This window comes from Eleutherodactylus coqui, chromosome 1 (genome assembly GCF_035609145.1).
Source record: "Eleutherodactylus coqui strain aEleCoq1 chromosome 1, aEleCoq1.hap1, whole genome shotgun sequence".
NCBI lineage: Eukaryota > Metazoa > Chordata > Amphibia > Anura > Eleutherodactylidae > Eleutherodactylus > Eleutherodactylus coqui.
In genome coordinates, this window is record NC_089837.1 from 58497048 (window position 1) to 58514133 (window position 17086).

Consider the following 17086-nt stretch of genomic DNA (forward strand, 5'->3'; position numbering starts at 1 on the left):
AGAAGATAAAAATGCAGCGACCGAGGAGCGGGCCACGGCCTAGGAAACAGCAAGGTAGATTTTTGGGCCTAGTCACGGTGGCTTTAGCGTCTCCCACCCCGAGGGTAACCGGTGGCACATCCAAGGGCCGAGGGCCAGTCTGCTTAAACAGGGGGGCCCACTTGGGGATTACCTTATTCCTTTTGTCACTCGTGACACCACCGTTTCTTCTGCCACGGGGATTCCTGCTGTTGAAGTAAATCCTCTGTCTTGCAGCTTCCGTGGGGGAATTCCTTGTTGACGGAGTAAATCCACACACACACGGGTACTCTTTAAGACACAGCCTCCGGAAACGGATGAGCGACTGGTCGTTTTACTTAACTTCAGCAGATTACAATTTAGCAGTAACTGGCTCAATGGTGTGACAGGGAGAATTCACCGGGATGCAGGAGAACCCACAGTCCAAGTTATCTGTAGGTCCTGGCCTGGGGTACATTCTTACTTCTCAAGCTCTCTCTCTCTACCGGTCCACACTCACTGGCTACTCCACGCTGCACGACTCCCAAAACACTTCAGTTGTTCTCACAGACAAGAGACGATCCTCTCGGCCTCCTCCATCTTCTGTATCTGTGGGCTAAAGGTGCCCACAGACAGCTGCCTTGTCTCCTCAAAGCAACCACCAGAAGACCACGAGGAACAATCTAGCCATTCCAGACACCTCCTTTTATATCCTTCCATACAACATGTAACGACAATACAGTACCATTTTTCAGACACCCAGACATTAACTCATTCAGTGCTGCAAATCTTGCACTCGCATCACTCAAGCAACATCAAAAGACACTGGCAAGAGACACATGTATTCGTATTGTTAGGAGGGGCCCCTGTTGTACTGGGACACTGCAAAAAGAGCAGCGAGTGGCAGTGGCGGGGTAGCGGTGCGCAGTGGGAGGTGAGTATAGTGTATTTTTAACCACTTATAATAATAATAATCTTTATTTATATAGCGCCAACACATTCCACAGAGCTTAATGTGCCTCTCCCACTGCCAACACTGTTGGGGACTCAGAAAACCCCTTTTAATGGCTTCCCAGGCCAGCACACCCACCCTGTCCACTCACTGTATAAACGACCAATCAAAAAATCACAGACTTTGGCAGGCACATACAGTTCATAGCAGTATCAGTACTGAGTAGTCACGTGTGCATTGATCAGCACATGAACGCTGCAGTACATTGGGACCGGAGTGGCTGTGCTGAATTGGGGAGCCATATAAGAGGTGAGCTGTGCTTATTTTTTTCTTTTCTATCATTGCCTTCCCATACAATTCTTTTTTAGCCCCAGAAACCTCTTTAAACATATCTTTTTAATGTTCCTTGTTAACTATTAGAGATGAGCGAGCACCAAAATGCTCGGGTGCTCGTTACTCGGGACGAAATTTTCGCAATGCTCGAGGGTTCGTTTCGACTAACGAACCCCATTGAAGTCAATGGGCGACCCGAGCATTTTTGTATTTCGCCGATGCTCGCTAAGGTTTCCATGTGTGAAAATCTGGGCAATTCAAGAAAGTGATGGGAACGACACAGCAACGGATAGGGCAGGCGAGGGGCTACATGTTGGGCTGCATCTCAAGTTCACAGGTCCCACTATTAAGCCACAATAGCGGCAAGAGTGGGCCCCCCCCAACAATTTTTACTTCTGAAAAATTAGCAATGGATACCTTAGCTAAGCACCACACTACATCCAACAAAGCACAATCACTGCCTGCATGACACTCCGCTGCCACTTCTCCTGGGTTACATGCTGACCAACCCCCCCTGCACGACCCAGTGTCCACAGCGCACACAAAAGTGTCCCTACGCAGCCTTCAGCTGCCCTCATGCCACACCACCCTCATGTCTATTTATAAGTGTGTCTGCCATGACGAGGAACCGCAGGCACACACTGCAGAGGGTTGGCACGGCTAGGCAGCGACCCTCTTTAAAAGGGGCGGGGCGATAGCCCACAATGCTGTACAGAAGCAATGAGAAATATAATCCTGTGCCACCGCCATCAGGAGCTGCACACGTGGGCATAGCAATGGGGAACCTATGTGCCACACACTATTCATTCTGTCAAGGTGTCTCTGCATGCCCCAGTCAGACCGCGGGTTTTAATTCATAGACACAGGCAGGTACAACTCCCTATTGTGAAGTCCCTGTGGACCAACAGCATGGGTGGCTCCCTGGAACCCACCGGCGGTACATAAAAATATCCCATTGCATTGCCCAACACAGCTGAGGTAGTAATGTCGTGCTTAATGCAGGTGGGCTTCGGCCCACACTGCATGCCCCAGTCAGACTGGGGTTCTTTAGATGTGGAAACAGATGCATTTATAATTCTCTGTGGACCCACAGCATTGGTGGGTGCCAGGAAGCCACCGGCGGTACATAAATATATCCCATTGCATTGCCCAACACAGCGGATGTAACGTCAGCTGTAATGCAGGTGGGCTAAAAATTCATTTGATTACACTGTAGGCGAGGGCCCACAAAAATTGCTGTATCAACAGTACTAATGTACATCCAAAAAATTGGCCATGGCCAACCAAGAGGGCAGGTGAAACCCATTAATCGCTTTGGTTAATGTGGCTTAAGTGGTAACTAGGCCTGGAGGCAGCCCAGTTTAACGAAAAATTGGTTCAAGTTAAAGTTTCAACGCTTTTAAGAGCATTGAAATGTATAAAAATTGTTTAGAAAAATTATATGAGTGAGCCTTGTGGCCCTAAGAAAAATTGCACGTTTGGCGTGATTACGTGAGGTTTCAGGAGGAGGAGGAGGAGGAGGAATATTATACACAGATTGATAAAGCAGAAATGTCCCCGTTTTGGATGGTGAGAGAGAACAATGCTTCCATCCGCGGGTGCAGCCTACGTATTGCTTAGGTATCGCTGCTGTCCGCTGGTGGAGAAGAGAAGTCTGGGGAAATCCAGGCTTTGTTCATCTTGATGAGTGTAAGCCTGTTGGCACTGTCGGTTGACAGGTGGGTACGCTTATCCGTGATGATTCCCCCAGCCACACTAAACACACTCTCTGACAAGACGCTAGCCGCAGGACAAGCAAGCACCTTCAGGGCATACAGCGCGAGTTCAGGCCACGTGTCCAGCTTCGACACCCAGTAGTTGTAGGTGGCAGAGGCGTCACGGAGGACGGTCGTGCGATCGGCTACGTACTCCCTCACCATCCTTTTACAGTGCTCCCACCGACTCAGCCTTGACTGGGGAGCGGTGACACAGTCTTGCTGGGGAGCCATAAAGCTGGCAAAGGCCTTGGAGAATGTTCCCCTGCCTGCGCTGTACATGCTGCCTGATCTCTGCGCCTCCCCTGCTACCTGGCCCTCGGAACTGCGCCTTCTGCCACTAGCGCTGTCGGATGGGAAGTTTACCATCAGTTTGTCCACCAGCGCCCTGTGGTATAGCATCATTCTCGAACCCCTTTCCTCTTTGGGAATGAGAGTGCAAAGGCTCTCCTTATACCGTGGATCGAGCAGTGTGTACACCCAGTAATCCGTAGTGGCCAGAATGCGTGTAACGCGAGGGTCACGAGAAAGGCATCCTAACATGAAGTCAGCCATGTGTGCCAGGGTACCTGTACGCAACACATGGCTGTCTTCACTAGGAAGATCACTTTCAGGATCCTCCTCCTCCTCCTCTTCCTCAGGCCATACACGCTGAAAGGATGACAGGCAAGCAGCATGGGTACTGTCAACAGTGGGCCAAGCTGTCTCTTCCCCCTCCTCCTCATCCTCCTCATGCTCCTCCTCCTCCTCCTGAACGCGCTGAGATATAGACAGGAGGGTGCTCTGACTATCCAGCGACATACTGTCTTCCCCCGGCTCTGTTTCGAGCGCAAAGCGTCTGCCTTTATGCTTTGCAGGGAACTTCTCAAGATGCATAGCAGAGGAATGGTGACGCTAATGATTGCAGCATCGCCGCTCACCACCTGGGTAGACTCCTCAAATTTTCCAAGGACCTGGCAGATGGCTGCCAACCAGACCCACTCTTCTGTAAATAATTGAGGAGGCTGACTCCCACTGCGCCGCGCAAGTTGGAGTTGGTATTTCACTATAGCTCTACGCTGCTCATAGAGTCTGGCCAACATGTGGAGCGTAGAGTTCCACTGTGTGGGCACGTCGCACAGCAGTCGGTGCACTGGCAGATTAAACCGATGTTGCAGGGTCCGCAGGGTGGCAGCGTGCGTGTGTGATTTGCGGAAATGTGCGCAGATCCGGCGCACCTTTCCGAGCAGGTATGACAAGTGGGGGTAGCTTTTCAGAAAGCGCTGAACCACCAAATTAAACACATGGGCCAGGCATGGCACGTGCGTGAGGCTGCCGAGCTGCAGAGCCGCCACCAGCTTACGGCCGTTGTCACACACGACCATGCCCGGTTGGAGGCTCAGCGGCGCAAGCCAGCGGTCGGTCTGCTCTGTCAGACCCTGCAGCAGTTCGTGGGCCATGTGCCTCTTCTCTCCTAAGCTGAGTAGTTTCAGCACGGCCTGCTGACGCTTGCCCACCGCTGTGCTGCCACGCCGCGTGACACCGACTGCTGGCGACAGGCTGCTGCTGACACATCTTGATTGCGAGACAGAGGTTGCGTAGGAGGGTGGTTTAGTGGAGGAAGCATACACCGCTGCAGATACCACCACCGAGCTGGGGCACGCAATTCGGGGGGTGGGTAGGACATGAGCGGTCCCAGGCTCTGACTCTGTCCCAGCCTCCACTAAATTCACCCAATGTGCCGTCAGGGAGATATAGTGGCCCTGCCCGCCTGTGCTTGTCCACGTGTCTGTTGTTAAGTGGACCTTGGCAGTAACCGCGTTGGTGAGGGCGCGTACAATGTTGCGGGAGACGTGGTCGTGCAGGCCTGGGACGGCACATCGGGAAAAGTAGTGGCGACTGGGAACCGAGTAGCGCAGGGCCGCCGCCGCCATCATGCTTTTGAAAGCCTCCGTTTCCACAAGCCTATACGGCAGCATCTCTAGGCTGATCAATTTTGCAATGTGCACGTTTAACGCTTGAGCGTGCGGGTGCGTGGCGTCGTACTTGCGCTTGCACTCAAACTGTGGCGCTAGCGACGTCTGGACGCTACGCTGAGAGACATTGCTGGATGGGGCCGAGGACAGCGGAGGTGAGGGTGTGGGTGCAGGCCAGGGGACGGTAGTGCCTGTGTCCTCAGAGGGGGGTTGGATCTCAGTGGCAGGTTGGGGCACAGGGGGAGAGGCAGTGGTGCAAACCGGAGGCGGTGAACGGGCATCGTCCCACCTTGTGGGGTGCTTGGCCATCATATGCCTGCGCATGCTGTTGGTGGTGCCTCCCCAGCTGATCTTGGCGCAACAAAGGTTGCACACCACTGTTCGTCGGTCGTCAGGCATCTCTGTGAAAAACTGCCACACCGTAGAGCACCTTGACCTCTGCAGGGTGGCATGGCGCGAGGGGGCGCTTTGGGAAACAGTTGGTGGATTATTCGGTCTGGCCCTGCCTCTACCCCTGGCCACCGCACTGGCTCGGCCTGTGCCCACACCCTGACTTGGGCCTCCGCGTCCTCGCCCGCGTCCATGTCCTATAGGCCTACCCCTACCCCTCAGCATGGTGTATTACCAGTGATTTGATTTCCCAGGCAGGAAATAAATTGGCGCAAGCCTGCTGTTAAACGTAGCTGGCTGCGTATGATTTGTTTACTATCTCCACCCACCACACACGTACACAGAACGCTGAGGACTGACAGAGGCAGGGCACATAGAATTTTTCCCTTTTTTTAAAAAGAAAAGGCCCACTGACTATATTCAATCAGATAAGAAATCTGTTCCACAGAAATGCAGTTATAAGAAGTGCAGCAGAGCGGAGACTTTTCACAGGCAGCAAATAAATTGGCGCAAGCCTGCAGGACAAATAGAATGTTTCCCTTTTTGGGAAACGGAGGGCCCACTGACTATATTCAATCAGATAAGATATGTGTTGCACAGAAATGCAGTTATATGAAGTGCAGCACAGCGGTTACTTTTCCCAGGCAGGAAATAAATTGGCGCAAGACTGCAGGACAAATACAATGTTTTCCTTTTTGGGAAACGGAGGGCCCACTGACTATATTCAATCAGATAAGATATGTGTTGCACAGAAATGCAGTTATATGAAGTGCAGCAGAGCGGAGACTTTTCACAGGCAGCAAATAAATTGGCGCAAGCCTGCAGGACAAATAGAATGTTTCCCTTTTTGGGAAACGGAGGGCCCACTGACTATATTCAATCAGATAAGATATGTGTTGCACAGAAATGCAGTTATATGAAGTGCAGCACAGCGGTTACTTTTCCCAGGCAGGAAATAAATTGGCGCAAGACTGCAGGACAAATACAATGTTTTCCTTTTTGGGAAACGGAGGGCCCACTGACTATATTCAATCAGATAAGATATGTGTTGCACAGAAATGCAGTTATATGAAGTGCAGCAGAGCGGAGACTTTTCACAGGCAGCAAATAAATTGGCGCAAGCCTGCAGGACAAATTGAATGTTTCCCTTTTTGGGAAACGGAGGGCCCACTGACTATATTCAATCAGATAAGATATGTGTTGCACAGAAATGCAGTTATATGAAGTGCAGCACAGCGGTTACTTTTCCCAGGCAGGAAATAAATTGGCGCAAGCCTGCAGGACAAATAGAATGTTTCCCTTTTTGGGAAACGGAGGGCCCACTGACTATATTCAATCAGATAAGATATGTGTTGCACAGAAATGCAGTTATATGAAGTGCAGCAGAGCGGAGACTTTTCACAGGCAGCAAATAAATTGGCGCAAGCCTGCAGGACAAATAGAATGTTTCCCTTTTTGGGAAACGGAGGGCCCACTGACTATATTCAATCAGATAAGATATGTGTTGCACAGAAATGCAGTTATATGAAGTGCAGCACAGCGGTTACTTTTCCCAGGCAGGAAATAAATTGGCGCAAGACTGCAGGACAAATACAATTTTTCCCTTTTTGATAAACGGAGGGCCCACTGACTATATTCAATCAATAATATATGTCTTCTGGCCCTGCCTACACAATTCTCTCCCTGTAGTATTACTGCAAGGCGCAATGCTCTGCAGACAGCCGATTTTGAAAAGAAAAAAATATGCAACACTGCTAACAGCAGCCTGCACAGTACTGCACACGGATAGATGTGGCCCTAAGAAGGACCGTTGGGGTTCTTGAAGGCTACACTCACTCCTAACACTCTCCCTACCTAAGCGCCACTTCTGTCCCTGTAGTATTACTGCAAGGCGCAATGCTCTGCAGACTGCCGATTTTGAAAAAAAAAAAATTTGTGCAACACTGCTAACAGCACCCTCCACAGTACTGCACACGGATAGATGTGGCCCTGAGAAGGACCGTTGGGGTTCTTGAAGCCTACACTCACTACTAACACTCTTCCTACAGCAGCTCCGGCACCAGCAGCACTTTCCCTCAGCTAACTCACAAGACATCTGAGGCAAGCCGCGGGAGGGGCCGACTTTTATACTCGGGTGACATCTGATCGCCCCAGCCACTCACAGCAGGGGGGTGGTATAGGGCTTGAACGTCACAGGGGGAAGTTGTAATGCCTTCCCTGTCTTTCAATTGGCCAGAAAAGCGCGCTAACGTCTCAGAGAGGAAACTGAAAGTAACCGGAACACCGCGTGGTGCTCGTTAAGAGTAACGAGCATCCCGAACACCCTAATATTCGCACGAATATCAAGCTCGGACGAGTAGGTTCGCTCATCTCTATTAACTATGTATACTAAAATAAATTCCTAATATCTTGCATTTTCACATTGAGCCATAAGCATTAGGGATGAGCGAGTATACTCGCTAAGGCACTACTCGCTCGAGTAATGTGCCTTAGCCGAGTATCTCCCTGCTCGTCCCTAAAGATTCAGGGGCCGCCGCAGCTGACAGGTGAGTTGCGGCGGGGAGCAGGGGAGAGCGGGCGGGAGAGAGAGAGAGATCTCCCCTCCGTTCCTCCCTGCTCTCCCCCGCAGCTCCCCGCCCCGCGCCGGCCCCCGAATCTTTCGGGACGAGCGGGGAGATACTCGGCTAAGGCAAATTACTCGAGCGAGTAGTGCCTTAGCGAGTATACTCGCTCATCCCTAATAAGCATCTTAACAGTCTGATACTTCCTGTTCTGTAGAGAAAACTTCTCAGCCATCATCTCATTATCACCACAGGCAGGATTACAATGAAATCTAACACATTTATAGATAACACAGAATCCATCATTTACATTAGGTGAGGGTTACAGATCACCGCCTCAGCCCTTCCTGCACAGGTTACAGAACGTGCTCACAACATTCTCACAAAGAAGTTAATGATTCCCCTTGAGTCACTGTGTCTATGGCCAATGAGGCTGCAGTACAGAACAAGAAATGTCTGATTCTTAAAAAGTGGTCAGAGTAAAAAGTGCAATATATTAATATTTTTGTTTTATATTTTTATATACACATAGTGACATGGAAACTGTTTTTAAAAAGTCAGCTGAAATTTAAAAAAAATGTTTAACATAAATTGATTTAAACATTATTTTCTCATGACACATTTCCTTTCAGATGTGTAAATCCTTATAATCTGTTGGGCTGTGGGAGATCACTCCCTTTCACTAAACCACACCCACTTTTCTTTAAGTGTAGAAAGCAAAGTAAAATTCCAGAAAGTTGCACGTTTTTATGTATAGACATACGCCAAAACATATTACTTTTTACTCCTGGAAAACTAGTGCAAAGACTTTTAAAATTTGCCTAAAGTGTTTTATAAAGTTGTAGAACTTTTTATTATGTAATAATTAAAGGGGTTGTCCAAAAAAAGTTTTTGTAAAAATAGGTCACCCATGGCAAAAAAACAATGAAGACTTTATACTCACCTCATCCATTGCTGAGCTCTGTAATTGGTTGAAGCAACCTGTGATGTCTCATACACAGGCTGCTGCAGCCTGTAAATAATGTCACAGCATCCTGGAGCTGCCGATGGGTGACCTACTGGGAGCTGAGAGAGGTGAGTACAAGCTCTTCATTATTTTTTTTGCTATGGGGGACCTGTCTTAAAAAAAAAATCTTCTCTGACAACTCATTTATGCTCATATATATAAAACTGCAGAAACACTTTAGGGCTCAGTCAATGGGGGCCATTGTGCTTTTTCTTCTCAAATCCCATAATGGCCCCCAAGTTAAACTGTGACAACTAGTGTTAGTGCAATTTTGTAAGGTCCAAAATGTTTGTCATTTCCTTTATTTTTGACTTAGTAAATTAGAACCACTTTTTTCCACAGACTGTGACTGGTTTTGTAGGGTTCCGCTGGAACTAAGGTGCAATACCAGAAACAGTTCAAAGACAACAGTGGCATTGATTGTGGCTTATAAACAACCCTAATACATTAACATTAGCACTTACCCACTTCCAGACTCTATACTGAGATAGTCTGATTCCGTACTTTGGTTCACAAACTGCACACAAGTCATTACTCCAAATTCCTTCAAGGCACTGTTAATCAGATCTTTGTCTGATGCAGCTAAAGATGAAAAGAGTTCCAAGTTAGCTCTGGAATGGTATACAGAGCCCCTACAGTTCTGCGCCATAGGCACTCCATGTGCTCCCATGTGGAGCTTCTGTATTTTTTATTTTTTTTTCAAATCAGAATTTTATTAGAGTTTTGACAATATACAAGGATATCAAATAATATTACATGTAACATAACATATATTGGGAAATAGAGTACACATATGCCTGTGTCTACTAACTCAAACTCTTCTCATCACTTTCGGTGGGCGTAATGATACATACTTATGGTCATAGTCATACCAGAGGAGTTAAGTATGAGACCGTACAACAATTCTACTCCTCCAGTTTTACTCTCATACCCAATAGATAACAGGAATAAACACCTGAATCAACATCCAAATTAAGAGAAAGGGGGAGGCGGAAAAAGGGGGGGGGGAGGTAGGGAGGGGGGAAGGGGGGAAGCATAAGGATGTGTTGTAATGAACCGATAACCAAATGAGGAAAAAGGAGCGGGTGTACCTCGTCTCGTTAGTCCTACATCGCCAGGAGCCGTACCTCACGCCAGGGCGCCCAGGTTACAATGAACTTGTCATAAGTGTTGTTTGACCAGCTATGTAGTTCTTCCAGTGAGTACAAATTATCGACTCTCTCTCTCCATTGACCCAACGTAGGGGGAGTATTTTGTAGCCACAGACGGGGAATTAGGGATTTAGCTGTGTCCAGAAGCAGAGCGATCAGTTTATTTCTTTTAGGATGAAAATGCTTCTGTGGTCTCCATAACAGGACTAAGTCAGGGGAGATGGAGATCTTTGGGGAGATCTTCGGGATGATTTTATCCACGTCACTCCAGAAGGAAGTCAGGGCCGGGCATGACCACCAGATATGGAGGTATGTCCCCTCACTGGCCTTGCATCTCCAGCAAGCCTTCTGGGTGGAAAGCTTGTGGTCCGATACCACCTCACAAGCAGTTTGTAGTGTGCCTCCTGGGCTGTGACGCAAGGAGACAGTCCAAATGAGGTATTTAAAATCAACTTAGTCTCTTCTGCATTTATGTGGATACCCAGCTCCCTCTCCCATGAGGTGAGGAAGGCTGGTTTGTAGGACTGGCCTGGTGAGATGAAGTTCTTACATAAAAAGGAGATTCTTTTTTGGGAGGTTTTGTTCTCCGACCAGGCCTTTTCAAAAGCTGTAGAGGGCCAAGTGGATTTGTATTTACTAAAGTATACTCTGAATGTGCCAGTCACTTGAGCTTTCTCTAAGAATGGAAAATTCTCTCCGTGGAGCTTCTGTATGGAGCCATATTATAGAGATATTATAATCTTCTGTATTATGGCATCTAATAGAACATGCTGCTTTTTTTTTCAGAAAATACCCCAAAATGTTTTTGAAATATGGTACCAGGATACAGAATGGGCCTATACACTTCTATAGGTGCCGTAGTAAGGGATTTTAATCTGAGTCCTAATACAGCCTTGTGCATGAGGCCTTATGCATATAATACATCCATAAAATGATATTCAAATGAAATAAAATCTATGTTTATAATAATCATATTAAAATTAGTAATACAACATTATTTATACTACAGTTGCTAGTGAATACAGCTAATTAATACATTTAAAACCCTTGCTATTAGAAGTGGAATGAAAGAAGAAACAGAAAAAAATTCAGATGTAAAGAAGAGGAGCAAGAGACACCAATCACAAACTAAAACGGTTCTGCACAAATGCACAGAGCATAGGAAACAAACAAGGAGAACTGGAGCTCCTAACACAGAAAAAAATATAATATCATAGGCATCATGGAAACTTGGTGGAATGACACACATGATTGGAATACAAGGCTTGAAGGATACAACTTATTTATAAGAAACAGACTTAATAAAAGGGGAGGAGGTATTGCATTGTATGATAGGAAAACATTCATCTCCACTGAGATTCAAACTTCAGAGCATGATGGTTCTGTAGAAACTGTTTGGGTAAGATTACAAGGAGAGAACAACAGAAAGGACACAATTGTAGACATTTACTATAGGCAACCTGGACAAGCAGAAGATATGGATGAACTCTTTCTTAATCAAATGGTAAAGCTCTCAAAAAAGCATGACATAGTGATCATGGGGCATTTTAACTATCCAGACATTTGGTTGTGGTGGTTCTGAGATTGCTGCCATGCTGATAGTCTAGTGCAGATTTTGCAGGTGGTTCTCCATCTTCTGACCCTGGTGGTTGTGGTATTAGGTGAGACATGCTTAGCTGCACCAGAGGGTAATTGTCACGGCTATTTATTCTGGCTGAGTCTAGACTGAATTGCTGTTGAATCTTAAGTCTAGCTCTGACTCTGGTCTCAGTCAGAGCTTGCTCCTAGATCGCACATTTGTCTGCTACATCAAAGCTAAGTTTGTGGTGCTTATTTTTCCCATGTGCCACGAAGGGTTAACTAAGGAGGGCTGAGGTACGAGGTCAGCTACGTCCTTGTTAGCACAAATTGCCTGCATTTAGGCAGGTCCCCGTACCTGAGGTTATTTTGATAGGGAAAGAGTTCCCATATTTTGGTTTGTTATTTTTTTTTACACTGCTTGTGCACATTTGTGTGAGATCTGTGTGTTATGGATCCAGCATGTCCTGGGTGGATGTGACATATTTCTTGGGAATCTCTTTCAGGTAAAGGTATTGGATCCAACAAATTCTTATCTGCTCTTGCTGACAACTTTATCTTCCAAAATGTAGAAGAGATAACAAAGGGATCTGCTATCTTGGAACCAATTCTTACCAGCAGGAAGGAAGTGCTTGAGGAAGTAAGAGTGGGACCTTAGGAGGCAGTGATCATGCTATCATTGAATTTTGGATAACAAGGGGAGGAAAACCTAAAGAGACTCAGGTCCCAAGGTGGGATTCCAGAAAGGCAGATTTTAATGGACTCAGAAGAGAGTAGAACGGATCCAATGGCTGGATGTTCTTAAGGACAGAAATGTCCAAGAAGGTTGGGAAATATTGTGAAATGAGACTCTCAAAGCACAATCCTTAACAATCCCAAAAAGAAGGAAGAATGGGAAGCATTTAAAGAGACCAGGATGGATGAACACAGAACGTACACACATGTTAAAGGAAGAAAAATATGCTTATCAAATGGAAAAAAGGAGTAATATCTAAAGAGGAATATAATGCGTTCTGCAAAAAACTGTAGGGCAAGTGTCAAAAAAGCTAAAGCTAATAATAAATTAAGGCTTGCAACACAGTCTAAAAGCAATAAAAAACGAATTTTGCAGGTATGTCAAAAGCAAAAGAAATGTCAAAGATGCAATTGGATGTTTACAGGATGAAAATGGTGAATTGGCTAAAAATGATGTTGAGAAGGCCGAACTTTTACATTCCAATTTTGTATCTGTTTTCTCTCAGAAAGTAGATTAAACATTAACTGATCTTTACTGTGTTATTAGAGGAATAAAGGAATGCAGGTAATTTATAAGCAGAGAGATGGTGAGAGAACACTTAGCTAACTTAAATAAATTCAAGTCTTCAGGTTCAGATGAATTATATCCTAGGATACTAAAGGAAGCAGTTGAGGTAATTGTTGAACTGCTCGCCATAATCTTTGAAAATTCCTGCAGAGCAGGAGAAGCCCCAGAGTATTGGAAAAGGGCAAATGTTGTCCCTATTTTCAAAAAAGGGAAGACGGTTGATCCAGGAAACTACAGACCTGTGAGCCGGACTTCTATACTGGGAAGGATCTTTGAACAAATTATTAAACAGCATGTATGCAAGTACTTGGATAAAAATGGAGTAATTAACCAGAGCAAGCATGGGTTTGTAACAAACAAGTCATGCCAGACAAATCTTATTTCCTTCTATGACAGAATTATCAACTGGGTAATCAGGAAAATGCGGTAGATATAGTATATCTTGACTTCAATAAAGCATTTGACAAAGTATTTCTTACTATACTTATTGACAGAATGACCAAATATGGGATTGACAAGGCAACTGTTAGGTGGATTCACAACTGGCTGAGTGATCGTACTCAAAGAGTGGTCATAAATGGCTGCACATCCAAGTGGAAGAATGTGTCAAGTGGGGTACCACAATGCTCTGTCCTGGGCCCAGTGTTGTTCAACATTTTTATAAGTGATCTGAAGGAGGGAATTGAGGGGAAACTGATCAAATTTGCTGATGACACAAATCTAGGAGGTCTAGATAACACTAGAGAAGAGAGAAAGGATTAAAAAAAAAACTAGAAAAGCTTGGACAGTGGGCAGCAACTAACACAATGGCATTTAACAAAGATAAATGCAAAGTTCTACATCTGGGCAAGAAAAATGAAAAAAGCACATACAGAATGGGAGGAATTGGGCTAAGCAGCAGCACATGTGAAAAAGACTTGGGTATACTAATAGATCATAGACTGAGCATGAGTCACCAATGTGATGCAGCAGCCAAAAAGGTAAAAACAATTCTGGGATGTATTAAGAGAAGTATAGTCTAGAATCTAGATCACGTAAGGTAATTATCCGCTTGTTCTCTTCCTTGGTTAGACCTCATATGGAAAGTTGTGTCCAGTTCTGGGCACCGCGATTTAAAAAAGACATAGGCAAGCTTGAGCGAGTTCAGAGAAGAGCTACCTGGATGATGAGTGGTCTGCAAATCATGTCCTATGAGGAACGGTTAAACGATTTGAGGAATGTTTATCTTGCAAAAAAGAAAGCTGAGAGGACACTTAATAGCTGTCTACAAATATCTGAAGGGCTGTCACAGTGCAGAGGGATCAGCCCTATTCTCATTTGCACAAGGAAAGACTAGAAGCAATGGGATGAAACTGAAAGGGAGGAAACACAAATTAGATATTAGAAAAGCTTTCTGATAGTGAGGGTGATCAATGAGTTGAACAGGTTGCCACGAGAGGTGGTGAGTTCTCCTTCAATGGAAGTCTTCAAACAGAGGCTGGACAGACATCTGTGTGGGATTATTTTATGAACCCTGCATTAAGCAGAGGGTTGGACCCGATGACCCTGGAGGTCCGTTCCAACTCTACCATTTTATGATTCCAAGTGGTTATCATTAAAGAGGTTCCAGGACCTAATAGGTAATGCTTAGGGAACGCTCTGTTACAATCATTGATTACAAACGCACAGGGTCATATAAATGGTTGTGGCCAGTACTACATGGGAGTGTTGTATCTTGTCTTCACCGGAACTAGCAGTGGAGAAATGGGTTGGGCTGACTCATTGACAGGGAAGGTGCTGGTGACGCCCCCAGCAGTGGATTGGCTGTTTCTCAATAACAACCCCCCTCAGCTATCAGCATGTCATCTGCCTGGTGGCTTACAGGCGCTGCATGTGTTGACCCCCGCGTCTTCAGCGGCACTGCAGAAAGAGCGGAGCACAGCCACAGGGAGCCTTATGGTGCAGGAGCCGCAACGGCACACGGGGCAGTGGCTGGGTAACTGACAGGAGCAGTGAGGGGAAATGAGGTGAGGCTGAAGGAGCTGAGCACAGCGGCACACCTGCTGCAATGGCACAAGGGGCAGTGGCGGCGTAAGTCACAGGAGCTGCGAGGGAAAAAGTGAGAGATGGCTGGCTGGGAAAGTTACTGGAGGCACCAGGGGGGAACTTACAGGAGGCTGCAGGGGACAGCGGGGTTGGCGATGAAGAATGAACGAGGCCGGCAAGCCTGGCAATCCACTGCTCTGGCCCATTCAAGCATCAGCAAATCAACAACTGGGGGCATCACCAGCACCTTTCCTGTCAGTGAGCCAGCCCAACCCATGTCTCCACCCCTAGTTCCAGTGGAGACAGGATACAACAGTACCGTACTACACCTGAATAGGACTGAGTTGCATTTAGCTGCAGTACCAGGCACAGCCACATCTATATGTATGACGCTGTGCCTGGGTATACAAAGAAGGGAACAATGAAACCCTGTGTTCCCACTATTCAGCTATCTCACAGATAGTACATCAATATTGAAGTCCTGGAAAAAAAAACCTTTACTATTATTGATGTTATTACATCCCAGTTGTTATTCTTTGGTCAAAAGAAGTAACTTAAAAAAACACTTAATGACAAAACAAATAAGAGGCACTTACAGTACTGAGGATCTAGAACGTAGGGTACTTGGGCGCTTCCATTTTCATTCTTTGGCCACTTGCATTCTTCACATTTTATAGCATTACGGTAGATGTTAATGGCAATATCACCTCCATTCAGGTACTTTCGAATACCTAAGAAGATGGAAAACATGAATTGTTTTCTGATATTTTTACAATAGGTCTCACTTAAAAATATAATTACGCTACGGTTTTATGTGTACAGCTCCTGTACAGACCTATGCATCTCTATGGTTACAGACTGCATACAAATCATGTGCAGTCTGACCCTATAGCCATACTTCATTCCATTTGTCCCCTGTTTCTATCATAGCAAAATATATCTCCATGTAAATTAGGCCTGTGCCTGTCCATAGACATTTGGTTTGACAAAGAAAACCGCTGTCCCTAATAGGGCATATGGACCCTATAGGGGACTGACCCCTGCTTGGCATCTCCCTGTATGAGCTGTGGTGGGGAAAGGTTAACAAAGATCATCTCTCACTCTGGTGAGCTCAGTCTGGCCATGCTTTACATGATATCCATTCATTTGAAATAACCAATGTGTAATACCACATTTCACCTTCAGGGGTTGCTGCAAAGGTAATCCATGACCATCCCAAGCTCCCCATGACTGTTGAGGCTTTTGAAAAAAATTGTCTTGATGAGAAACCCCCTTCAATACTGGGCAATGTATCATCCACAGCATGCTCTATTAATTCACCAAAAACTAGCTACATATTTCAGGAGGCCAAAAAGTTACTTTTTTGGAATCTTTAACCCCTTCACAACCACCAATGGGGGCATTGCATCGGGCAGTCGTGAAGGGTGTATGGAACGGGCTCAGGAGCCGAGTCTGCTTCATACCAGATTACTTCTGGTAACTGCCGCGATCAGAGCTAACTCTCAGTTAACTCTTTAAATGCCACTCTCAAAGCTGACTGCGCATCTAAATGGTCAGCAGAGAAGGGGGAAACCACTCCCATGCCCTGATGGCACCTCTGCAGTAATATTGGAGGTACTGATAAGCTAGCATGGCAGCCTGGAGCCTACTGCTAAGCATAGATTCCTCCATGTTGATAGGCAGCATGAAGCATTGCAGTATATAGTATAAGCAATCAAATGATCACATTTAGAAGGTTTTTTTATAACAGTAAAAAAATGTAAAAATATTATAATTTAAAAAGAAAACTTTTCCCCCATAAAAATCGAAACAATTAAAAAACCCAACACATTTGGTGTCGCCATGTACATAAGTCCAAGTCGTCAAGTCCAAACTATTAAAATATCACAATATCTATCCTGCAAGGTGAAGGCAGGTAAAAACTAAAATGATGGAATGCCAGAGTTGTGTTTTGTTTTTTTAAAATCAAACCTCTAAATAAAAGTTGAATTAAAAAAGTGATTAAAAAGACATATATGGTGAGATGGGAAAACCCACTCTTATCGTGGATCGGTCGCATCCATAACATTAAAATGACTCTA

At 45.8% G+C, this 17086-nt stretch overlaps 1 protein-coding gene across 1 annotated transcript in view; it reads right to left on the minus strand.

Moving 5' to 3' along the window:
• The window catches only part of LOC136618248 (hatching enzyme 1.2-like), a 66646-nt gene that overhangs the window by 23519 nt on the left and 26041 nt on the right, over window positions 1–17086 (minus strand). The window contains exons 5-7 of the mRNA XM_066594318.1: window positions 15602–15736; window positions 10581–10706; window positions 9413–9530 (exon numbers count right to left, since the gene is read on the minus strand). Of these exons, the coding sequence (XP_066450415.1) occupies window positions 9413–9530; window positions 10581–10706; window positions 15602–15736 (379 nt within the window). The remainder of the gene's footprint in view (window positions 1–9412; window positions 9531–10580; window positions 10707–15601; window positions 15737–17086) is intronic.